Source organism: Globicephala melas, chromosome 6, assembly GCF_963455315.2.
Source record: "Globicephala melas chromosome 6, mGloMel1.2, whole genome shotgun sequence".
NCBI lineage: Eukaryota > Metazoa > Chordata > Mammalia > Artiodactyla > Delphinidae > Globicephala > Globicephala melas.
The window spans coordinates 10845055-10871397 of NC_083319.1; the positions used below are offsets into that span (position 1 = coordinate 10845055).

The 26343-nt window shown below is 41.1% G+C and overlaps 1 protein-coding gene across 6 annotated transcripts in view; it reads left to right on the plus strand.

Moving 5' to 3' along the window:
- The first annotated feature begins 221 nt into the window (after window positions 1-221).
- GOLGA1 (golgin A1) overlaps window positions 222-26343 on the plus strand; it is a 50237-nt gene continuing 24115 nt past the window's right edge. Inside the window, exons 1-12 of one of the 6 annotated variants that reach the window (XM_030858691.2) lie at window positions 222-354; window positions 1160-1209; window positions 2051-2348; window positions 7032-7122; window positions 9112-9186; window positions 10123-10220; window positions 11630-11662; window positions 14062-14190; window positions 15426-15595; window positions 16077-16188; window positions 22114-22239; window positions 24150-24245. In XM_030858691.2, the coding sequence (XP_030714551.1) occupies window positions 2214-2348; window positions 7032-7122; window positions 9112-9186; window positions 10123-10220; window positions 11630-11662; window positions 14062-14190; window positions 15426-15595; window positions 16077-16188; window positions 22114-22239; window positions 24150-24245 (1065 nt within the window). In that variant the 5' untranslated portion in view covers window positions 222-354; window positions 1160-1209; window positions 2051-2213. Of the gene's footprint in view, window positions 459-1159; window positions 1210-2050; window positions 2349-7031; window positions 7123-8462; window positions 8553-9111; window positions 9187-10122; window positions 10221-11629; window positions 11663-14061; window positions 14191-15425; window positions 15596-16076; window positions 16189-22113; window positions 22240-24149; window positions 24246-26343 lie in introns of those variants that run through there. The other 5 variants (XM_060300442.1, XM_030858692.3, XM_060300443.1 and 2 more) reach the window with 5 other exon arrangements.

Below are 26343 nucleotides of genomic sequence, written 5' to 3' on the forward strand. Positions count from 1 at the left end.
CTTTAAAAAAAGAAAAAAAAAGGAAAGAAGTGCTTCAGCCATCCAGCCCTCCTACGAGGATTTGGCCGCCTGCTGACGTGGCGGGCCGGCTTCAGGGAGCGCCCAGCCCCGCGCCCTCCAGCGGTTCCGGCCCAACCGCCACCCCGAAGCTCGCGCCGGCCGCCGAGGAGACGGCGCTCAGGCGCATGCGCACGGTGGGACGGCCCCGCGCGCAGCCACTTCCGGCGCGCTGGTGGAAGTGCGGTTCCGGGTTGCTGCTCTGCCCGCAGGCCGGCTGTGGGGGCTGGTGACGCGGGCCGGCGCTCACGAGAGGCCCCGGAGGCGGGGCTTTGCCGGCTGCCCAGAGAGCGGCAGGTGCGCGGGCGGGGGACCGGAGACACGAGCAGGCCCGTCTTTCTCCCGGTGGTCTCGGAGTGCGCCCAAAGAGGCCCCGACTGGGTTGCCCAAGACCCAAGGCGGTGGGCAGTACCGCGGTGCAGAAAGGACGAGGGTGGGGGCAGAGGCGGGCTCCCCGGCCTGGGAACCTGAAGCCTGGGGTTCCGGAATTTCCCCCCGCTGCGCGACTTTGGACCAGTCACTCTTCCTCTCTGGGTCTCGGTTTCCCTGCTGTCAAATGGGAGACACATTGGTCCTTCCCTTCTTTGACAGTCCACGCACGGGCGGGTCTGGAAGGAGACTGAGTGGGATCCAAACTGCCGCGGCAGGTGGCTGGCCCCCGGGCATTAGAAAGCTCTTTTACCCAACTTAGCCATCCTTTTTCTCAGCGACTTTCTTAGTGCGAGTCAAGGCTCTGGGGTCTGGCCGGGTAAACAGTGTGACTGTCAGAATCAACTGAAATAAATACTGGCCCTGGGAAACCTTAATCTCGTTTAAGTTCTTTTGCTCACTGCTCCTCCCAAGGCAAAGTGAGTTTAGCCACTTACTACAATGAGAGATTCTGTTCTTTGTGCCTTTAAGTGAAGCTCTTAGGCAAATCACAGATGCAAAGACCAGGGTGAAGGAGGGGAGACCCCTGAGGATTGTGGTAGCACAGATTTTCTCTCCCCCTCACCTTAGTCCTTCCTCCCTCCTCTTCCACACCCCCGGCCCGACCCCGCAACATTTTGGCCTTACACTTGAGAGGAAATATTCAATGCATTTTATTTTTGTCTTCATGCAGGACAGAAAGCTTTGACCTCCAAGCTGTTTTAAATCTAGTAGATAAGCCAGGTGAGTAGGTGGTTTACAGACATTGAAGGTAAAACTTTTGAAGAATTGTACAGACTTAAATGGATGCTCTGAAGTGGTAAGAAGTCATTTGTACATCTTAGAGTGGAGCTTAGTTATCCTCCACAAAATATCAAAAGTTAAGTTTGGACCCAGAATGTAAATGTTTCATGCACGTTAGGAGGGAAAGATGATTGAATATCATGTAAAACATTGTGAGAAAAGAAATTGACTTGAGGTAATTTTAGTCACTCTTAAAAAAGAGAACCACACAGCGTTTCCAGGAAACATTTAAGGATATCTGATACGTTGGCTGGCTTGCCTGTTTTTTTAGGAAAAAAGTTGTCAACATTTTCTAGTGAACAGCTGATTCCAAACCATCTTGGAACATTAGAACATTATACCTTCTCCCTGTATTGAGTTGCATGCTTTTGTCTAAACTGTAGTTGAACTTAATATTATTGGGGGAAGGATTCAGAAGCATTATGTTAATGTTTGCCGTGGGAAATTTTACTTGATGTGTTACATGCCACAGCCAATGTGGTGTAATTAAAAAAAAAAAAAGAGTAAGGACTTGTGAGTCAGAGTCCTGGGTTCAAATGCCAACGCTGCATTTAGCCACACAATCTTTGGCAGATTACTTCACCTCCTTGAGACTGGATTTCCTTATCTGTACGTGCATCTGTAGCACCTGAGTGCTTTTCAAATGTTTAGTAATTGTGTTCTAGTAAGTGTGCATGTAAACTTATGGAACTTAATCTTGAAACCTGAAGCTTAACAAAACAACCCAGATGTGAAATTTCTCTGGTGTTTAACTTAGAGCGCTCTTTCATCTGATTTATAGATACGCTATTGCCACAAGCCTTTGGCCCACATTTCAGTGGGAATGCAGTTAGTTTGGATATCTGGAACTTTTTAGGCACCTGTCTCGGAATTCCTGGTTGCTGGCCTAACGACTGTTGGGGGTTCAAGACCTGGCCATCAGTGCAGGATAGCCACACAGCAAAATGTTTGCAAAACTAAAGAAGAAAATTGCAGAAGAGACTGCTGTCGCTCAGAGGCCAGGAGGTGCTACTAGGATCCCACGATCAGTGAGCAAGGAATCAGTTGCCTCCATGGGAGCTGACTCAGGAGATGACTTTGTAAGTATCTTCTCTAGTTTTTAATGTTTGGTACAGCCTCATTGTATTTTTAAAATAATATTTCAAGGAATCTTTGCAATAAATTTTTTATTATTATTATTTTGTAATAGCCGTTTTTTTATATATATATATTTTTAGATATTTATGTATTTATTTGGCTGCTCTGGGTCTTAGTTGCGGCCCTCAGGATCTTTGTTGCGGCACGCAGGATCTTTAGTTGCAGCATGCGGGATCTTGAGTTGCAGCATGCAGGATCTTGAGTTGCAGCATGTGAACTCTCAGTTGCAGCATGTGGGATCTAGTTCTCTGACCAGGGATCGAACCTGGGCCCCCTGCATTGGGAGCATGGAGTCTTTAGCTACTGGACCACCAGGGAAGTCCCTCCAATAAGTATTTTCTTTTAAAATTGCAAGATTATTTGTAGTTTATATCTGATTCTTCTTGCTCTGAGGTGCTTTTCTATTTTTCTTATTTTTCGTGGGTCCCTTTGCATATTCTCTACATTGTCCTCTTGTACTCTTTTTTCATCTATATACCTTGTGCATCTTCTTTTACATTTCGTTTCTCGAAATACTTTGGCTTGTTGTGTCTGCACATATACACACTCTAAGTCATTGTTGCTTAGCGAGGTCTGTGAGTTTGGTGTGGAATTAGCCAGGGAATTAGCACTATTTTAGTGGGAAAATTGATGAAAAGATTGCACTGATGGCTGCATTGTATCCCTTATTTGTAAAATACCTTTGTAGCCGGAAAGATTTGAGGATGCTGCTGTGTTAGGTAAGTGTCATGCCTTAGGATTAAAATCGGGTCGGTGGCATATGACAGGATCCTCTTAAAGTTAGATAACTTAAAAGAAGTTATTTATAATGCTTGATATATGTAAAAGAATGTATGTAATGTAAGTGTAAAGTATAAGGCATAAAAATAAAATGAATGCTTGTTAAATCTGTCACCTATACAGAGAACTAGAACATTATCGGTGCTGTCAAAGCCACTTGTTTGCTCCTTCTTGGTTCCCTTCCCTTTCCGCCCCTTCAGGTAACCTGTCCAAAAGTTTGTGTATATCAGTCCTTTGCTTTTTAAAATATCCTACCAGATACATGTATATTCATAAACAATCTGTTGTTTAATGTTGCTTGTTTTCAAACTTTATAAAAATGGTACACTATAGGTGATTCATTTATTTTTAACTGCTGTATAAAATTCCAGCATTTGAAAAGGCCACAATTTGTCTCTGTCTTCTACTAGTGATAGATACTTGAGTTGTTTCCATGGTCAGATGAGTCCTCCTTTCTTATACTATCTGTTCAGGTCAGATTACGTGGCAGAAGCTATTAGGTTATTGGGGTGGAACAATAGATGACCAGATCTAAATTATCATTGGCTCCTGTATTTAACAGGAAATATAAATGCACATTTGATCACCAGGCTGAAGGACATAGTTTTAATCTGAGTTCTGTGGCAGAAGTACTTGCTTTGCCTTCACACTGACTTGCTAAATGAAGTCTCTCATCTTGAATGTATTCCAGATATGGAGATTGGCCTGAATTCAGGAAATACTTTGCTGTGTGACTTCTAAAGTTATCTGTTTGAACTTATTTATGTATACATTCTGATCTTCACTCCCTATCTCCAGACCTTTATATCCCATTGCATATATTTCTCCAACCAGGTGCCTTTCCTCTGGTATCTCAAATTCTAACATGAACAAAACTGAATTCATTAACTCCATTTCTACATGTGCACCTTCATCCCCCAAGTCACCAGCAAGAAACCCTGGAGACATTTTAGACTCTTCGCTTCTTCACTTCTTGGTGTCCAGTTAGTCAGCAAGTATTTTGGCTTCCATCTCCTGACTCAAACTTACCCTTTGTACTCCATTTACTAGTAGTACATTTTACTTCCATTTTATTTCAGGCTGTCTTTCTTTCGTGGACAAATGTGGTAGCCTATCTGGGCCCCCTGGCTCCGGTAACTCCCCAGAGCGGACCTGTTCATGTCTGTCCAATGCTTGAAACTCCTCAGTGGCTTCCCCATCATCTGCAGGATGAAGTGCAAAGTCATTATTATAGTATAATGGTAAACCTCTGTGGTCTTGTCACAGCTAACCCATCCTACCGTTATCTCATTCTACTTTCCTATACCCTGTGCTCCAGCCATTGTACATTGAACTTAATGTACTTTATGGAATGGACAACTTTCCATCATACCTACAAATGCTTGCATATTCTGTCTCCTCTCTCTGGAATTTCTCCTATGTCCTCCTCTCACTTCTGAATTCCTCTGACATACTTGTGTGCATCCTTCAAGACTTGGCTCACGTGTTACTTCCAGGAAGCCCCCTTGACCCGACCTGCCCATCTCACCCCCTCTACTCTTTATCCCTACTGGCTGAATTTGGTCCCTTGTCTCCTATATCCTCTGTAATATCACCTGTTACACTGCATTGTTGTTGATGATTTGCTTGTTTGGCTCTCCCACTAAACTGAGAGCTTCATGAGAGGCAATAGAGTAACAGTTAGGAACTCAGGCCAGGTTATGGAGGTAGACCTGGATTTGATTCCTCTTTCATCGTTATTGTGTGACCTTGGGAAAATTTTTTGTCACTTTTCTGTGCCTTAATTTCCACATCTATAAAATGGAGATAGGAACTATACCTGTCTTTATTAAAGTATGTGTGTTGGGGCAGGGTGGGCAGGCAAGGTTCTCCCCTAGGTTCGATTATTCATTAGAAGAACTCACAGGACTCAGCATATAGTTTTACTCACTACTATCATTTACCACAGTGAAAACATTTACTACAAGGAAAAATTAGCAAAGGGAAAAGGTGCATGAACAAAGTCTGGAGGAAACCAGGCACAGGCTTCCAAGAGTCCTCTCCCAGTGGAGTTGCATAGGGCACACTTATTTCCCTCAGCAAGGAATTGTGACAACACAGGATAAAATGTCATCTATCAAGGAAGCTCATTAGAGACTCAGTGCCCAGGAATTTTACTGGAGGCTAGTCATATAGGCACCCTCTGCCTAGCATTTACCAAAATTCCAGACTCCCAGAACGAAAACAGGTGTTCAGCATAAACCATATTTTTGGCACAATTAGTTTAGGTACAGTGAGCCATTCTTATCAGGAATGGTGAGAACCCTTGTAAAATCTAAGTTCCCACAGGCCAGCCAAGGGCTCGCCTTACAAGCAGGCCTTGCCAAGGATAGCAGTCTCAGGCCTGGGATGTTAACTCTTTTCTGCATAGTATATAAAACACTTAGTATAGTGCCTGGCTCTTAATAAGCACTTCGTAATTCGTAGTTGCTGCAGCTGCTGCTGTTTTAGGTTGGGACTCCATTTCACCACTGTTTCCAGTGCTTAGCACAGTGCTAAGAATAGATGTCTCACTGACAGTAATAATCATAACTTGTACTACTAACAGATGACACGTATTAAAGTTAATTACGTGCCAGGCTGTGTTTTCAGGACCTGACAAGTATTCATTTATTTAATCCTCATCACAGCTTTGTGACGTAGATTATGTTTGTTACATTTTACATGTGAGGAAACCAGTGCACAGAGAAGTTAAGTAATTGGTCCAAGTTCTTGTAGTTTGTTAGTGGTGAAGATGGGACTTTAACCTGGGCCTTCTGCCTCCTGAGACTCCCTTTTAACTATACCCTCCATAATGGACAAGTAAGTGGCTCAGTGGGTAAATGAATATTTAAAATGAGTTGTTCAACCACCTTTAAATACATTTTGGCAGTAAATGGGGAATAATAGGTATAATAGGTATAATAATATTAGGTATAATAATGGTATTGTGGCTATAAAGGAAAATGTCCTTATATTTTAGAAATGTTTATCAAAATATTTAGGATGAATGTCAATGTCTGCTATTTGAAGTACTATAGTAGAATAAAAATTGATGAAGCAAATATGGGAAAAATCAGCAGTTGTTAAAGTAGAGAGAGTGTTCATTAAACCACCCTCCTTACTCTTCTGTATTTTTAAAATTTTATAATCAAAAGTAGAAAGATAAAGTGATTTATTTATTAGCAGTAGTAAGCAGTGCCCAAAGTAGTAGTAGTGCACATGTTTTAAGAAAATCTAAATTATTGGGAAAATTTGGCGTCTCATTAATACAGTGATTTACTGAATGTATATTATCTGCTAAAGTTTTTGATGCATTTTAGAGCTATAGATTGATACCCCTTTGTTTTACAGATGAAGATACTGAAACTTTATCAATGTCAGTGATAGGTTCTTCATCACAGACCAACCAGGCTTTCTTTGATCCCTTGCTAAAGAACCTTCTTCCCTTTACCTCAGGATTTTACCTTTGGAAAAATAAAGTGCTTTACTTTTTTATCTGAAAATATATTTTTTTGTATTATGTACTTGGTGTAATATGATCATAATGGATTTGTTTACCACTGTGTATTCCAGTAGTGTGTGTGCGTGCATACACACACACACACACACACACACACACAATTTATCTGTTTTGCATCTTGTATCTCCTCACATTATACATGGAGGTAGTGTTGCTTCTACTTTATAGTTAGAGAAACTTTTCAGTTATCACTTAAAGTGTAACCAAACCTAAAATAAGAGTTGTTGCTTTCTGATTGAATATTGTGGTCTCACGCTGCTAAAAATCCAGGTATGAATACAACCTCTTATATCTGTCTCAACAGGCGTCTGATGGAAGCAGCTCCAGAGAAGATCTTTCATCCCAGCTTTTGAGAAGGAATGAACAGATACGGAAATTAGAGGCCAGGCTTTCTGGTATGTCTAAGAACTCATAAGAAGCGAACAAAGGAAACTTGCCTTGCCTGACCCTCTTTGCCTATAAAGAAGCCAAACAGCATAACCTTACAGTTATTTTGACATATTTTGATATTCTCAGTCAAAAAGGAGCAACTTGTACCCCCTTTAATCCCTTCTTTTGTTAGTGTACTGAATAGTGTAAATTCAAAACTGAGTTTTAAAGTTAAAAAAAAAAACTGACGTTTTTCTGCTCCTGAGATTTCTAGCTGTGGATATAAAAGGTATTAAAAGTATATGTAGATTTAACTATCTTTCATCCATTAGCCTAGCTTGCTTTCAGGTGAAGAGGGTTAGGAGATAGCATTTTTAGGGAATGGCCAACAGATGTTGGATTCTTCAGCACCAGACAGGGTTTGGTGCTACGTTGCCACTTGCTACAGATACATATCACCTGTGTAATGTCTTTCTGGGTCTTTGGGCTACTTTTCAGTGGTATTTCTAACTTCAGCACCTGTATAGAAGCTGTAACTCTCATTATGTCTTTTATGTGCAGTTTACGATGTACACCACTCCTATTATATTCTTTGCCTGAGCAGAGGGCATATTTGTGATAGAGTTGTGAGTTCTTATTTTGGTTTCTGCCAGTAGATACATTTTGAAAGCTTCAGCCTGTGAAGTGGTCAATGACTTCTGTGTTTGTTTTTGTCCTTTGGCCTTATGCCCATTTTACTGTAATGAAAGCAACAGACTACAAAATTCACCAAGTTGTATGTGAAATATTTGTGTTTGTGTAGTTATCAAAGGTATATAGTATAACTCACAGCTCCTAGATAGTCCATTATCTCATTTTGTTCTCACTCTAGCCTAACAATACTTAGTGACATTAAGGTCACAGAGGTAGTAGGTGGTAGAGCTGGGATCCAAACCACTACAGTCTGCTTTAAACTCAATTGTTATTATCCGTTACCCCTACCTGTAAGTAATACCAGTAACAGAGGTGAAGTAACTTTATATTTGTTCAGTGTTGGGGAGAAAGCTCTAAGGTAATATGGATCGTCCCTAAATAGTTTGGGCTTGACTGATGTTAGAGGAGGGACAGGGAAGAGGACTGACATTTATTAAGCCCACTTATGTCCTGGGCATTTACCTACAGGCTCAGTGTGAATAATAATAACAACCACAGTATCAGCTACCCTTTATTGAGCATTGTGTGCAACGTGCTTAAAGCACTTAGTTTTTATAATTAAGGCATATAGAACATTTAGTTTATTATCTAATACATCCTTTGAGGTAGATAAATTAATATCATCATTTCATAAATGAAGAAACTAATACTTAGGATCAATAATTTGCTTAAGGTCTCTCAGCTAAGGACTGACAGAGTTGGGATTTGAACTAAAGCCTGTCTACTTTTCCACTATACCATACTATCTTCTTTGGCTACCAAGGTAATTAATTCTGACTTTCACCTTTAATATGTCATAGGCAGCTCAGTTCTGTGTAGAAAGGAAGCTGACTTTTCTAGAGAATTAAGTACTTTTATTGCAAAGGCAATACTGTGGTAAGATGTTTGCTATTGCCCTAACCACTGTCACTCAGTTGTATGGACTCTTAAGTGAGCTGTTCAGTGAATTCCCTTTGATCTATCCTACTGCTAAGACTGGAAAGGAAGGTGAAACTGAGATTTGAAATTAAGTAATGAGATAATAGTGGTTTTCATGGCGGGGCATTTCTGATGACCAGACCAGGCCCAGTGCTTGTTCTCTCTCAAGGCTAAACAAATCTGCCTGTTTGTATTCACCATTTACACTGTGGGTAGTTTGTACTATACCTGTTTGCCTGTGTTGTTCATTGTTAATGGGAGGCTGTCTGCCCAGCTTTCCTTAACAGGAATGGTTTTCAGGTTGAGAAAATCATCATCATTTTCATTCATTTTTTTTTGTTTAATTAACTTCCTTTCCTGATGTTTGTCCATTCCTGGTATGTGCGTCACCCTCCTCACCCAAGACTATGCTGAACAGGTCCGAAACTTGCAGAAGATAAAAGAGAAGCTTGAAATTGCATTAGAAAAACACCAGGATTGTACGTATTTTTTTTCCTGCTTTTTTCAATCTTTCCAGGGTTTAGTTTTTTGAAATGAAACAATAGCGTATGGTTAAGTTTGTCCTTCATCATAGCCCAGATCTTTATTTTATAAGTAGTGTACTTCTTAATCAAGTTGATATAACATTTATCTGATAGTTATAAGCATACAGTTCATCCTTATGTTGCTTTATGGGCATGCTTCTTAGGAGAAGGTTATTATGTATCTCATCCAGTTGGCTGGTTTATTGGCTGCCCTTAGTTTTTAGTAAAATCAAGTGCCTGGTCCTTGGGCCTACATTAAGAAACTTTGGTTCTAGCCATAGCTTCATTGCTGCTTTGTTCAAGAACTGGGGAAAATCTTTATCTGTCATCACTCCTCTAACAATAGAACATACATTTTGTTTAGTTTACCCTAAATCATATGTTCTCCTTTGGGTTCAATCCAAGAAAGATGCTAACAGAAGTAGAAAGTTATTTTTTGTTGATATAATATATACTAAAAAAAATTTTTTGAGGAAAATAAAGTGGAAGAAGTGTTTTGCTTTGTTTTGACTTTTTGTTTTAATTCTGATAAAGTAGTAGTAGCCATCACTTAGCAATAGCATTGGTGTTTTCTGGCAACCTACCTAACTCAGTGTTCTATCACTGTATCATTTAGAAAGTTACCCTTTGGCATCTTCCTAAATGTATATACTTGACTATAACAAAAAACCAAGAACAATTGGAAACAAGCTAAAACAAAACTGTGGTCTATTACTAAGGGCAAAAGATTCTGGGAAAGTCAAGATGGGTCAGGTTTTTCCCAGTCTCATAATCCACTCTGTGACCTTGGCCTTTTTTGTTAGGTGACAGTTGTAAAGTAATCACATGGGCTATTTGACATGCTGTTTCTGAAATATCTCCATATCTCAAATAGAGCCTCTTTGTTAACAGCTTCCATGCGGAAATTTCAAGAGCAGAATGAGACATTCCAAGCCAACAGAGCCAAAATGGCAGAAGGACTGGCTTTGGCATTAGCCAGAAAGGACCAGGTATTTTATATGTGGCACTGCCCAAGGCTGGTGGAAAGATTTCACTTAGTGACATGATTTCAAAAATCATGCCATAAACCTGGTAGAAGATATTTACAACCCAGGAGAAAAGGAATGCTATATAAGTTCTTTGAGATTTCATTTGGCCTTAGGGTGGGAAATTATTAAGGAACTTTACAGTTATAATCATGAAATGTGTCCATAATGTGAGAGTATCATTTTCCAAACTGTATAACTTTGTAAAATGGAGAGGAAAGTAGTGTGTTCGTAATCTGGTGGTGAACCCCAAGATAAGGAAAAACGTCTCTGCCCTCCAAAAACCTGTCTGAAAGCCTAGTCCCAAAACACTTGCCTTTATAGTGGAGAAGATGCTATCAAGCTAGTGATCATCCATGGAGTACATAGTTCTTACAACCTCTGTCCCAAGTTTCCTCATCCCCAGCCAACTAGCCTGAGAGGAACTTCTGTAATCTCAGTAGAACCATCCATTGAAAGATGCTGAATGAATGACAATAAGAAACTAATACTATTACTGGCTCTTACAATAATTATAAAGTATATTTTGTTCAATGGCATTTTGAATTTAAGATAAGCATCAAAATACTGTAATGATAATTCTGATTTATTAAGATAGGGTCAATTTATTATATTACATTTCCTTTTAAGAAAATACATTATTTCATCTGCAGTAGGTGGGGTGTTTGGTTGACTTGTTTTACAGTGTGTATTAGTCATGTCAGACATTTACTAGCCAGAAAAAAAAATCATTCACCAATAATTAGTGAATAACTGTGATATGAATTTATATAAATGAAGAGATAATCTAAAATTGGTGGACTCTGATTGTAGGCAGTTGGGATATAGCCTTTTGTACCAGTGGTTATTTTTTCCCCTCTTCTGTGCTTGGTGAATAAGGGGCATAATCCCTTCTCCTTTAACTTTTATCAGATGGCATAAAAGATATTGGTAAAGTGAAAATGAGAAGGAAAATAATGATTGGGGGCTGCTGAAGACAACCCCTGCCCCCCGCCTGTTTTTCAGTCAATTAATTTTTATAGAGCAGTTGTAGAATTACCAACACAGCTGGTCCCAGCTACCCACTCCCAAGAAATATTAATAGTACTCATAGAAAAACCCTCAGGAATAAGCTGAAAACTGCATCAAAACATCAGATACAGCCTTGTTTGGGTGCTCTGCTTAGTAAAAATTTGCAGGCTTATGTATGTGCTTTAGAATTTTATATAAAGTTCATTTTCTTTTCCTTTTAGGACTCTTGGCTTTCTTTATATTTGCTGTTTTGTTTGGTTGATTGGTTGCTTTGGGTGGAGAGGGTTATTTTGTTTTCTTAAGATCTTGGTATTATTGATACTCTTCCCTGGAAACTGTACTTTTTTATTGTTTTGTTTTAGGAATGGTCAGAAAAAATGGATCAGCTTGAAAAGGTTAGTTCATCTTTGTTTTTGTCTCATTGTGAATGTTGGCCTCTTCTCTGGGGCTTGGAAAATGCTTTCTTCAGTACCTAGTACACTGATGGCTATACCACCTCTTGGAAGCAGGGCACTGGGTGATTAGACATTGACTTAGAAAGCTCGTGTCTTCCTTTTCCTTGGTGGGTGTACTGGATATCTTTTGTTTGCCCCTCCAGGTACACTCTCCACCCCCTCTCCTACCTTTCTCTGTGTACGAAGGCTGATAGGGAATGCATCAGCAGGGCTCCATTGCCCTCTGGCTTCTAATTAAGTGTGCCTGTGGGAAACATAAAAAGAACTATGTGTAGAAGAGTGTGGTCGGGAAGTTTATTCCCTCAGCCATCTCCATGTGAGATCCCTTCAGTTTGGATGCATCCCATGGCCCAAGGTCACAGCTTCAGCTGGACCTTTGGTTCACCCTCTGATAGAGTTTCTCTTTTTGTGTTTCTTGTAACCTATTTATCCCTTTGCCCCTTTATGCCAACTGTTACTAGCACATCATCTCTTTTGGGTTTTCTTACCCCACCCACAGCTTTGAAAAGTCCCTTTATTAGACTGTCTGCAGAATATCTACTTTGAGTCTGTTTCTTGCTGGGGCTCTGATTGACACAGTGGTAACATTAGGAATAATTTTTGAGGATGCAGTTGGGAAGGATGGCATTTCTGAAGGCTCAGCATTGAGTAGATAAGAGAACCTCTTAGCTAGACACAGACGAGGAGAATTGATTATTCCAGCACCATAGCTTGTGTAACACTGTGTAGGTGCCTTATGTAATGTATTCCTGGCTCCCAGACATGAACAGGAAGATGAAATTTCACACCTACAATTAGAAAGACATTTTAATTTAAAATAATCAATAGTCAATTTGCTCAGCCCACATTATGTGCTGCTTCCTAATTCATTCCTTGTTTTCATTGAGTACTCCTAAGTTACTCTTTATGGTAGAAAATTATTTCTTTTCTTTTTCTATTTTTTTTTTGCCACACCATGTGGCATGCAGGATCTTAGTTCCCCAACCAGGGATCGAACCTGTGCCCCCTGCATTGGGAGCACAGAGTCCTAACCGCTGGACTGCCAGGGAAGTCCAGAAAATTATTTCTTAGATTGATATATTCAGTTGTAAAATATATTTACTGTTAATTTTATTAAACAGATGAGTTTTATTATTGCTCCATTCTTGGGATGAAACACGAAGTTAAACCAGCGATTTTCTTTGTGTGTTCTGTAGAAATCTGATTACCCAAGCTATCAGAATGCCTTAACGTATTTACGTAAGGAAAGAATTACAGAAGAGTCAAGCTATGTCCCAAAGAAACTTGTGCTTAAAAAATATATATCTAAACATGGTGTTAATTATGGTCTTCTTAAATATGAAGGTATGGGTTAGGTTAAAGTTTTCTTGTCTTGAAAGAAACTCTTAAGATTGTAGCAGTTGAATTCTCATTGGACTATTTTTTCATCTTTTAAAATTATGGTAAAGGGGGAATCCATATAGGACTGAACTAAATAAAATCTACTTCAGTTCACTAAGATCTTTTCTCTCCATCCCCCCGCCCTACCGCAGGAGAGGTTGGGAAATATTTTAGACCAGGAAAGAGTAATGAGGCATCTATGTAGGTCTTTTAAGCCACTGTGATTTTTGGAAGCGTTATTTTTAGACTGTTTCAATTTTTTTTTATTTAATTTTTTTATACAGCAAGTTCTTTTTTTAAAATTTTTTTTAAATTTATTTTTTATACAGCAGGTCCTTATTAGTTATCCATTTTGTACATGTTAGTGTATATATGTCAATCCCAATCTCCCAGTCCCACCACCCCTCCCCCCCCAGTTTTAATTTATTTTTAATCAAGAATTGGAAACTGCGACAACAGGGTTTGTCCTGAATAGAATCCATCTCAGGAAGCTATTATTTAGTAAATTGTAACCTCCTGACACCAGTCATGTCTAATTTTTGTTGACTTGCTATCTGAACTTACTAACCAAAATTAGTTCTACTTAAATGCGTCTAATTTTTTAAGAGCATTCAGTCTTGTTCCAGTTATTCATGTTATTCAACCAGTTCAGTGTGTCATTGAGATAGACATGTAAAATGGATGTCTGCAATTGCTAATCAAACTTAAGCACTTTTCAAGTGTTAAGTAATTGTCGCTCTTGTTCCCCTTTTCACAGCTATCATTTAAAACATATTTATTTCTAACTTAAAGAATTTATAGATAATTTTGTAAATAATTACTGTAAAACTTCCCATTATCAATGTATTATTGCTACTGATAAGAAATTGTCTTCAGATTTTCCTTTATTAAGAATTCTGCTTGTATAATACGGATTTCTAATGTCCTAGTTGCCTGAGCTGATATCTTCTTTTGCATAGGATAAAAGGTTTCTGACAGCTCAGTTACAGGAAATGAAGAACCAGAGTTTGAATCTTTTCCAAAGGAGAGATGAAATGGATGAATTAGAGGGGTTCCAGCAGCAGGAACTAAGTAAAGTAAAGCACATGGTATGCGTTTTTGTTTTAGAAGCTAAATCCTGAATAGATGATTTTGCTAGTCATCACTCTCTAACTGCTGATAAGCATACCTTAGTTGTCTTTGATACTAATCATATTTGTATGTTTTTCAGTTTGTTAAAGTGGAAAAGTTCTGTTTGAAATGTATTTCCTTTTCCTTTTTAAACTACTGGGCATATGAGACCCCTTCTAAGCTCACAAAAATGTTATGAAAGCTTGCCTTATTGGTCCAGATTTTTTGTAATTTATTAATTAATTTATTTTTGGCTGCATTGGGTCTTTGTTGCTACACGCGGGCTTTCTCTAGTTGCGGCGAGCGGGGGCTATTCTTTTTTTTTTTTTTTTTTTTTTGCGGTATGCGGGCCCCTCACTGTTGTGGCCTCTCCCATTGCGGAGCACAGGCTCCAGACGCGCAGGCTCAGCGGCCATAGCTCACGGGCCCAGCTGCTCCGCGGCATGTAGGATCTTCCCGGACCAGGGCATGAACCTGTGTCCCCTGCATCGGCAGGCAGACTCTCAACCACTGCGCCACCAGGGAAGCCCGGGGGCTACTGTTCATTATGGTGCACGGACTTCTCGTTGCAGTGGCTACTCTTGTTGCAGAGCATGGGCTCTAGGTGTGCGGGCTTCAATAGTTGTGGCTCGCGGGCTCTAGAGCACAGGCTCAGTAGTTGTGGCACGTGGGCTTAGTTGCTCCGCAGCACGTGGGATCTTCCCAGACCAGGGATCGAACCCCTGTCCCCTGCATTGGCAGGCGGATTCTTAACCACTGCACCACCAGGGAAGTCCCAGATTTTATTTTTAATTTATTTATTTTATTTTTATTATTTTTGGCTGCGTTGGGTCTTAGTTGCGGCACGTGGGATCTTCATTGTGACATGTGGGCTTCTCTCTAGTTGTGGTGTGCGGGCTCCAAATCACGCTGGCTCTTCACTGCAACATGCGGGCTTCTCTCTAGTTGTGGCACGTGGGCTCCAGGGCACGTGGGCTCTGTAGTTTGCAGCACGCGGGCTCTCTAGTTGAGATGCGCAGGCTCAGTAGTTGGGGCATGTGGGCTTAGTTTCCCCATGGCCTGTGGGATCTTCCCTGACCAGGGATTGAACCGCCTCCCCTGCATTGGAAGGCAGATTCTTAACCACTGGACCATCAGGGAAGTCCTTGTCCAGATTTTTTTACAAGTGTATTTCTTAGTAGTGGTCCAGTGAAACTTTCTATCTTTGTATCAGCTTTTAAAAAAAGAAGAAAGTTTGGGGAAAATGGAGCAAGAATTGGAAGCACGTACCAGAGAACTTAGTCGCACCCAGGAGGAGTTGATGATCTCCAACCAGCTGTCAGCAGACTTAAGCCAGAAGATAGAAGAGCTTCAGAGAAACTACTCAACGCTGGAAGAGCAGAGGTTCTTGCTTGGTCTGTGGGGCACATGGGTAGCGGTGTTAGTGTAGCTCTGGTTACAGCCAACCTGTCTTTCCCCATTGCTCACTGTAGCACTTCCTGATCTTAATTCTGGCAAGGTCTTCTGGACTTATCCTTACCTGCCTAGGGCTTTAGGACCCCCCTACCTCCTCCAAACCCTCATTCCCCGTCACCTGCCTAGGCTCAGACACTCCAACCCTGCCGAGCAATTTAGTATGTTTTAGAGTTGCTAAGCTATTGGATGGCCAAAGGTAGATAAAGATTTCTTGCCTAAACCTGAGTGGAATTTTTCTCTTGGGCCTCCTGCTTCAGAGAGAGTGAAGGAGTCTTTTCCACTGATAATCTTCACAAGGCTAATGTTTGCAGCCCTGACATGTAAAGAACCATCTGTGTTTTTCCTGTGGAAGAATGTGTCTTAGGTGGGATATCCAAATTTGTTCATTGTCTGCTTTCTTTCAATAAAGAGATCATGTGACAGCTTCAAAAACAGGTGCAGAAAATAAGATCACAGCCCTGGAGCAGAAGGAACAGGAACTCCAAGCCTTCGTTCAGCAACTTTCCATTGATTTGCAAAAGGTAAGTAGAGGACTAGGAGTGGACACAAGTTGCTAGGATTCATGAATGGGGTAAAAACTATATCTGTCAGAAATTTTCGCCTCAGGGTGGCTGGTGAAAGTTCTGTTTCTCATGCAGTCCACGTTGCCCTAGTTCCTGGTGTAGCCAGGCTGCATCCAGATGGAAGGGGCCATGTAGTTGAGCAAGGGTTGCTTAACAGAAGAGGTCAGTATTGTCCTGACAGGAACTGTCAAAGCACACCATTTGATCTGCTCAGACTTGTAAACTACTATGTCATGGACCTTGAGCACAAGAAGACACAACAGCGGTGGTTGACGTGGCTAGGCTTGTACCTTTGACATACGTGGCTCTAATCCGATTTGTTCAAACGCACATAAATGATATCATTACTGTTCGTTTTTTTTGTTTGGCTAACCTACATTTTTTGCCCTTCTACTCTAGGCCCGTGCTAAATTCTGAGAATATAAGGGTGAACAATAATAATATCATTATTGACTGTAGTGTTTCTCAGTGGTGTGTTCCTTACCATTTTGAGCAGAACAATATGTACTGTATGATTGTCCCATGCATTGCAGGACATTTAGTTTTCCTGGCCCCTGTGTTCTGAATGCCAGCAGCATCCTTCAGGCATTGACAAGCCAGCCCTTATCCTCATATAGACAAAACACCCCCTAACAGGTGGTACCAAAAACCCTACCCTCATCCCCTGAGAACCACTAATCTCAAGTGCACCAGAGACTTACAGTATTATTACAGTACAGTAAGATTTGTGTAAAAGAGAAGTCTATATACCCCTTCTAGCTATTAGCATACTTACAGATACCTAAATAGAAGCCGAGAGAGGTCATATACCTTGTTCAAAGTTACACGGTAAGTGACAGAGCTGAATTCTAACCCAAGTCTTACTCCAAAGCTCATGCTTGTTCCACGGGGCTTTGTTGACTCACAACAAGGAGCACCCAGTAAATAGATCTAGACACCTATAGTGTTTTGTCTCAGAGGCCTACTGTTTCATGATAGAACTCAAACCTCCTGTTTGACAAGAAAAAAGTTCACAACTCAGTAAGTCCCAAATAAGTGAAACGGATTTTTCAAATGCAAAGGATATGCCATAGGGAGAGTGCATTTCCAGTGCAGGAGTCAAGGAACTGTTCCTGGAGGAACTGGAATTTCAAGGATGGGTAGGACAGCAGGAAGCAGAGAAGACAGAAGGGTATAGAATACATTTTGCGGGGGGCGGGGGGGTTGGAGAGAATAACAGACACAAAACTTTGGGATTCACGGGACCGTTTGATATTAGAACCATCCATCCATTTCATAATTGGAAAAGGTAATTTTCCAGACTCTGGTCCCACTGAGTTCCCTCATTCATTCTAAAAATATAATTTGAGTTTTATTATGTGTCAAGCTCTGTGCTCTGTGCTGGGTGTTAGAAATACTAGGGTGAGCAAAACAGATATCACCCTTGCCCTTGTGGAATTTAGTCTAGAGGGGAAGTGAGACATTAATCAATAATCACATAGATATATAATTACAAACTATGATGTGTTGCTGTGAAGGAAAACCACAGGATGCTGTGAGATCCTGTAAGAGGGCATCAAATCAGATCTAGCGTTGGAGTCATAGAACACTTTCCTTGAGGAAGTAACACTTGAACTGAGATGAACTACTGAAGCTTGTGAGGGTAGGAATGATGGCAGAGAATTTTAAATAGGAAATAGTATGAACAATAAACCCAGAAACTGAGGCAGTAAAGGGAGTAGCGCCTTCAAGGAAGTGGAAGAAGCCTGGAAGGGTAACACAGAGTGAGGGAGAGGATTACTCTGGCTGTTAGAGGAAACATTGAAAGGGTTTCCAGTTAGGAAGCTATTGCAGTTGTGCAGGCATTAGACGGTGACTTTGACAAGAGTCGGGGTGGAAATGACGGGGGAGGAGACAAATTTAAGAAATCGTGAGGAGACGGACCCACTTGGTAATGTGGTAAATACAGGAGAGGAGCAAGAGGAAAGGAGGTGTTTGGGGTGATTTCTGGGTTTCTGGCTTAATCACCTGAGTGGCTGATGCTGTCAGTCATCAGGCTAAGATAGCACTAAAGGAAGGTCAGTTTTCTCATAAAGATGATGAGTTTAGAGTCCTTTTCTTTGTTGTCCTTGTTAATATTGAGTAGATATGAAATAATATTTATGAAACATAAGTAAGGTAAATAGTGTAACAAGCTAATGAACTGCCATGTAGCTACTACCCCACAGGTTAAGAAAGAGAACAGTGTGTTTACCTTTGAGATTCCTGGTGTGCCCTTTACTCTTCCATCACATTCTTTTTACCTTCTTAAGTAAGCTTATCTAGAAATTACTCCACTTCCTAGCTTTGCTTTACAATTTTATCCCTAAACAGTGGCTTCTTTCATTTATCATGCTTGTTAACATTATATAAATGAAGTGCTGTAGGTATTCTTCTAATGCTACCTTTCTGTGCTCAAGGTTGTATTCTGAGACACATTCATATGGACACATGCTGCTATAATTTAATCTTTTCTCAACTGTGTAGTATGAAGTTACTAAAATTCATTTATCCATTCTATTGACAGTGGGCATTAAGGTGTTTCTGGTTTTTGCTTTTACAAACAAGGCTGCTGTGAACTTTTGTCTGCCTGTGAATGAGTTAACTGTAGGGTATATTTGAGATGTGAAAAGTTAGGGTCAAAAGATTTGTACTTTTCAACTTTACTAGGTAATGCCCAGTTTTTCCATAGTAGTTGTAGTAATTTACAAACATTCACCAGCAGTGTATAAGAATTTGGGTTCCTCTGCTTCCTTGACAGGTGATATATTGTCAGACTTTTAATTTTTGCCAATCTGGCCACGCTGCATGGCTTGCAGGATTTTAGTTCCCCGAACAGGGATTGAACCTGGGTCCTCGGCAGTGAAAGCGCAGAGTCCTAACCACTGGACCACCAGGGAGTTCCCTCTCACCATGATTTTAATTTGCTTTTCCCAGATTATTAATGAAGTTCAGCATATTTTCATATGTTTATCAGTCATTCGTGCTCTTCTGTGAAGTGCTGGTTCAAATCTTTGGCCCATTTTCTATTACATTTTCTGTCTTTTTCTCACTAATCGTCAGAGTTCTTTATATGTATCCTGGCTGCCATGCCCCTCGGTCAGTTATGTGGGCTGCAAATGTGTTCTCCCAGTTTGGGCTTTGCCTTCACACTCTTTATGGTTGCTTCTGTTGAACATATGCTCTTCATTTTAGTATAGTTGAATTTATTATTTTCCTTTAAATTTATACTTTGTCTCTTTAAAAAAACCTTTCCTCACTTGGAATCATAACATTATTCTCCTATATTATTATCTGAAAATTTTAGAGTCTTGACTTTATTTTCAAGTCTTTAACATACCTGAAATGTGATTTTGGTGTGAGAAAGGGATCTGTGTCTTATTTTTATTTTAATTGTTTTAGTACCATTTATAGAAAAATCTGTCTTCTCACTGATCTGCAATGCCAGCTTTATCATGATTCAGTTTTCCATTTGTACATGGAACCACTCCTGGACTTCGGGGTGTATGCACCTGTGGTATTTGCACAATACTAAGCATTGCCTTACTAGCTACAGTATTAGGATAAGTCCTGGTGTCTCACAAGACAAGTCTCCGTACCTAGTTCTTTTTCAGGAGTATTTTGGATATCGTTGGCCTATTGCTCTTCCACAGAACAACTTGTCAGGCACCTTAAAAAACCTGGTGGAGAGGCTCCAGAAAGACCATTAGCCTCTCGGTCAGGTGAGGACACAGAAAGAAGTGCCAGCTATGAACTAGGAAATGAGCCTTCACCAGAGGTGACCATGCTGGCACCTTGATTGTGGACTTCCCAGCCTCCAGCACTGTCACCTGCCCAAATGCAACCTTGAACCAAACCAGATGCCAGAGGGAAGAGAGTGTCTGTTGATATTGTCCAGGCTGCGGATGTCTCCAGGAAAAATTGGAAAAGATGAAGGGGACATGGGTTCAAGCCCTGGTCCGGGAAGATCCCACATGCCATGGAGCAACTAACTAAGCCTGTGCACCACAACTACTGAACCTGCGCTCTAGAGCCTGTGAGCCACACCTACTGAAGCCCGCGTGCCTGGAGCCCGTGCTCCGCAACAAGAGAATCCACTGCAATGAGAAGCCTGCACACCGCAATGAGGAGTAGCCCCCACTCGCCACAACTAGAGAAAGCCTGTGCACAGCCTTAAATAAACAAACAAACAAACACACACCTGGTGGGATATTGATTGGAATTGCGTTGACTCTGAAGATGCATTTGCAGAACATTGATTACTTTATCATGTGAGTTTTCTTATCCAAGAACACAGTGTCTGTCTCTCTAGATATTCACTGTTACTTTAAAAATGACTCTCAATAAGGTTCTATAATTTTTTCCAGAAAGGTTTATTTATTTATTTATTTGGTTGTGTTGGGTCTTCATTGCTGCGCGCAGGCTTTCTCTAGTTGTGGCGAGCAGGGTCTACTCTTGGTTGCAGTTTGCGGGCTTCTCATTGCAGTGGCTTCTCTTGTTGCAGAGCATGGGCTCTAGGTGCACGGGCTTCAGTAGTTGTGGCACACGGGCTCAGTAGTTGTGGCTCGTAGGCTCTAGAGCGCAGGCTCAGTAGTTGTGGTGCACAGGCTCAGTTGCTCCATGGCATGTGGGATCTTCCTGGACCAGGGCTCGAATCCATGTCCCCTGCATTGGCAGGCAGATTCTTAACCATTGCGCCACCAGGGAAGCCCAAATTATGTGATCTTGAATCCATTCTTCAAACTTCTCCTCCACTATATATGTTGTCACCCCTGTGAGAATTCAGAATGGCAAGTGCTTCTTCCCAAAATCCTAGGCCCAAGTAGCTACATCTTATTCTGAGGAGAAAACTGGCTGGGTTGCAAGCTAAACATGAAAGTCTGTGGCTTGAGATGGAGCAGCAGATCATAAGGTGAGGGAATTTGAGGAAGCACAGTATTGTGAGGAGGTTCAAGTCTTCACAATGAAATGTTGATGCCATGCGACCTTATTTTGGAGTGGAGAATGGGCATGTTCAGTGGATGTAAGGACCACTGTGAGCTAAGAAATTGTATATTCAAAGGATTCTGGATCCTCAGCTTTGATGTTGAGCAGCATTTGGAGATTGACAGTTGTGAAAGGAACAAATGTAGTCCCAACCCACCACTGCCACCACTACCATCACTGCTAAAGAGGTAGACTGAAATAAATAAGTGGGCAGCTGGTGATCTGGGGCCATGGTGTAAGGTGCTGCTGTGATTCAGAGGTGCTCCCTGTCCTGTGAGCCAGGGTGAATATCATTGTTTGTTTCAGTTCTGTCTTCAGCCTTAAGGCAGCTACAGTGGCATCATGACTGCTTCATCCAGCCCCACGTTTCCAGGCGTATTGTTCTGTAGGTCATTGTAGGGCTGGCTGGGAGCTTCTTCAGTGGAATTACCTCTGCTGGTTCTTGGCATCTGGTGTAAAGTTGTAGGTCCTGTTGGCCTCTGGATTAATAGGATTAAACCTATGCTTGATGAGAGTGGGAGGGGGAGCATTCTTTAGCTAGTAGATCATGACAACACGGGATATTTTAGAGAGGAGGAACATCTTCGCAGGGTCCTGGCTAGATTCCACAGACGTAATAGCATTCTTCCTTCCCGGATTGCCAGGTGCTTAAATTTGGGAGTGTTTGCTGCTTGCTGCAGTAGGCCTGAAACGGATACCTGAGTAGTGTTGGGTTCTGATCTCATATATTCTCTGTTCCATTTTCAGGGAAGATCTCCTGGCTGTATGTTCTTCTAGGATGCAGTTGGAAACAGAATTTCAGAGAAACATGGTGATTCTAGAGGATACAGGAAGGGAGGGAGAGAGACAGTGTAATGTAATCTCTGCTTTCACCTGCAGGCCACTGCTGAAACTCAAGAGAAAGAAAAACTCATCACACATTTGCAGGAGAAGGTTGCATCCTTGGAGAAGAGACTGGAGCAGAACTTATCAGGAGAAGAACATGTGCAGGAACTTCTAAAAGAGGTAACTAGCTCCCTTTGGGCTGGCCAGTGTTGGGAGGGCCGTGGTAACACTGGAGATTTCATAAAATCCTAGAGTTTCAGAGCCAGAGAGTCTTCAAAGAGCTTGGTGAAAAGATCACTCCCTCCAACTTTTGATTGTTCTGCTTATGGTAAAATCAGCATCATGTTGCCTGTGTGTGACGTTTTCCTGAAGGAAAGGGAGCACTTTGTTCAGAGATGCGTGTGAAGGAGTGGCATCCTGATCACCGATAAACCCCACCTAGTGATTTATGCCATTTGGGTTGTTGTCTTACTGCCCTGCTTTCCTTCCCTACCCATTGTACTTTACATTGGCCAAGGAAAGTAGTTACCATCTGCCTTTGGCGTGAGCGAGAATTGCTTTGGGCAGCAAGGGACTCTCCTTAGCCGAAGGAGGCAGTTGAGCCAACTGGCCTCTAGCCCAGTGGTGTAGGTGAACTTGCTTGTTGTCTGCCCACATTCTGCTCTCTCCTACATGACAAAGGTGACAAAACCCAAGCCTTGGGCCTAGATTAGCCCCTCACTTTCTGTCTTCAGTCAGTTTCAACTAAATGTGTCCATCTCCACTGCCACTGCTGTACTTCAGGTTTCCAGCCACTCTGGCCTAGTCTGTGTTAGAAGTCTCCAGACTAGCCTACACCCTCTCCTGCACCCTCTGACACAGTCTTCCACGTCACCACTAAACTCATCTTTCCAAACAACATTTCTGACTATATCAGTCCCATAAAGAGCTTCCACAGTTACCCTACAGTCTATAGTGAGTATAACGTGGTTTCTAAGGTATAGATTGATTTCTAGAACCAGTCTCCCTAGGTTTGCACTTTACCTCTTCTACTTACTAATTTTTGACTTAGAGCAAGTAACTTAATCTTTTTGTGTTTTCTTCCCCCTCTGTAAAATAGGGTTAAAATTGTATCAAACACATAGAATTGTTATTGGGAAATGATTAGAATTAGCACATCATGGGGTCTCAATATATTTCAACTATTAATAGTATAATCATTACTGTGCTACCATCATTGTTATAAAGTTTAGTGTGCATAGGAGTTACTTGGTGAGTTTGTTTGAAGTATACATTTCTAGGGAATTCCCTGGCAGTCCAGTGGTTAGGAATCGGCACTTTTACTGCAGTGGCCCAGGTTCAATCCCTGGTCAGGAAACTGAGATCTTGCAAGCCAAAAATTTGGGGGAGAAAAAGAAATATATATATATATATATATGTATGTCTTGCCCTACTCTCAGAAATTCTGATTTTAGTAGACCTGGAATAAAGCCTCAAACTTAAAAACTCCTCCACCCACCCAGATGAGTCTAATGCAAGTGTTTGGATGACTCCACTTTGAAAAATATTTGCTACAGAATTAAGTTCAAACTTCCTTCTGTAGCATAAAAAGCTTTTCTCATAATCTGGCCCTTTGCCTAACTTTCTAGTCTTGTTTCATGACCTGAACCCACCATCACCTTGACTTTTGGCAAGCTGTAGCTCCCCAGACACCCCCAGCTGTCTCATACCTCTAGTGTCATCCCTCTGCCTGGGTGCTCCCTTGGGCCCTGGCCACCTGTGAAGAATGAAGCCTCCTAGTTTCCTGAGGCAGTGAGGATCTCCTGCTCTGTGCTGCTCCTTTGTGGACACCATTACACTCTATTATATACTTTTTTGGTTAGTTTTTGCCCCAGCCTCAAGGTCAAAAAACTGTCAAATTTATACTTTATGTATACTTTATATGTATACTTTATGATGTGTGAATTTTATCTCTGTTAACTGTTTTGGGTTTTTTGGTGCGTACTTGTGTCCCTCGTGCCTCGCACAAATCGTAGTATGGTGTAGATGTCAGTAAATATTTATTCAATGGAGAAATGACTATTTTCTTTTACTCTTCTTTCAACTTACAGAAAACACTTGCTGAGCAGAATTTGGAGGATACCAGACAGCAGCTCTTGGCAGCCAGAAGCAGCCAGGCCAATGCCACTGACAGCCTGGAGACTCGGGTACTGACCTCACTCCCAGTGGTTCCTGTATCTGGGTGGTGCCCTGGTTGGATGATGTGGTTGTGGCTGAGAATCCCCTTGGGTCAGAGGTTTTCTTCCAAAGGGACTCTCTTTCGGATCTTACTTGTAGAGAACTGAGGTAGTCGTTTTCTTCATTCTTGCCACATTACCATCATTGTTCCACAGAAAGTTGTTCTCTTCTCTGTTTATTCCCTTTATCCCCATTCCCCTCCTTCCCATAGGAAACCACTCTAATGTGGTTAATAGAGACCCTTTTATTGTTGGATAACCTTAAAACTGGTGACATTGTTTTGTGTGTCTGTGTGTTGATTGAAGTAAATGATACAGCTGTACATATGTCTTCTTTGTTACTTTCAACTGCTCCATCTTCTGTGTCCACTTCGTTGTTCTTACCTACTGTACTTTATAGTTGTCTACTAGATGCTAGATATCCAGATTGCCTTCGTTCTGTCACCACAAATTACACTGCGGTGAACATCCTTGTCCCTTTTGCCTTAAGAAGGATAGCAAGTGCATATGACTCAATGTGACTCAGTAGGACAGGAATGTTCCCAGAAGGCCTGCACCTGGCTCTACTCGCCCAGCATGCATGAGAGTTCCTATCGCTGCATCTCTGTCTTTTCTAGCATTGGCATTTCTCAGCCTTCTTGCCAGTTTAATGAGTGTGAAGTGGTAGAAGTGGCAAGGGATCTCTGTGGGGCCGCTTATAAGAACACTGATCCCATTCATGATAGCTCCACCCTCATAACCTAAGTACCTCCCAGACACCTCACATCCTAACACCATCATGTCAGACATTAGGATTTCAATATATGAATTTTGGAGGGATGTAAACATTCAGACCATAGCAAATGCTTAGCTTATTTTTTTAATCTTTCTTGTTTCTTGATAAATATATATAAAGCTATATTTTCTCTAAATACAGCTTTGTTTTATTATAATTCAGTTCTGTTTCTGAATATCCGTTCTTTTATTGTGGTAAAATACACATAACATAAAATTTACCATTTCAACCATTTCTAGGTGTACACTGGCATAAAGTACATTCACGTTGTTATACAACCATTACCACCATCCATTTCTAGAACTTTTTCATCTTCTCAAACAGAAACTGTGCCAATTAAAACAATAACTCCCCATTCTGTCCTCTCCCCAGCCCCTGGCAACCACCATTCTACTTTCTGTTTTTATGAATTTGATGATCCTAGGTACCTCTTATTAGTGGAATCATATGGTATTTGTCTTTTTGTGTCTGGCTTATTTCACTGAGCATAATGTCTTCAAGGTTCATTCACATTATAGCATGTTTCAGAATTTCACTCCCTTTTAAGGCTGAATAAGCCTTTCTAAGACTTTTATTCCATTGTACATATATCACATTTTGTTTATCCATTCATTTGTCCAGGGACATTTGGGTTGTTTCCACCTTGTGGTTGTTGTGAATAATGCTACAGCGAACATTAATGTATGAACAAGGTTTTTGTGTGGGCTTATACTTTCATTTCTCTTGGGTATATTCCTAGGAGTAGAGTTGCTGGGTCATATAATAACTCTGTGCATAACCTTTTGAGGATCTGAATCTTTCTTGAGTTCTGCCTGCAAACTGGGACTTGCATAGATATTTACTGAACCCAGCAGTTCAAAAAGCTAGGTTTCACCATAAACAAGACAAAAAGACAGCCCTCAGAATGGGAGAAAATATTTACAAATGAAACAACAGACAAAAGATTAATCTCCAAAATGTACAAACAGCTCATGGAGCTCAATATCAAAAAAACAAACAATCCAATTAAAAAATGGGCGGAAGACCTAAGTAGACATTTCACCAAGGAAGACATACAGATGGCCAAGAGGCACATGAAAAGATGCTCAACATCACTAATTATTAGAGAAATGCAAATCAAAACTACAATGAGGTATCACCTCATGCCGGTCAGAGTGGCCATTATCAAAAAATCTAGAAACAGTAAATGCTGGAGAGGGTGTGGAGAAAAGGGAACCCTCCTGCACTGTTGGGGGGAATGTAAATTGATACAGCCACCATGGAGAACAGTATGGAGGTTCCTTAAAAAACTAA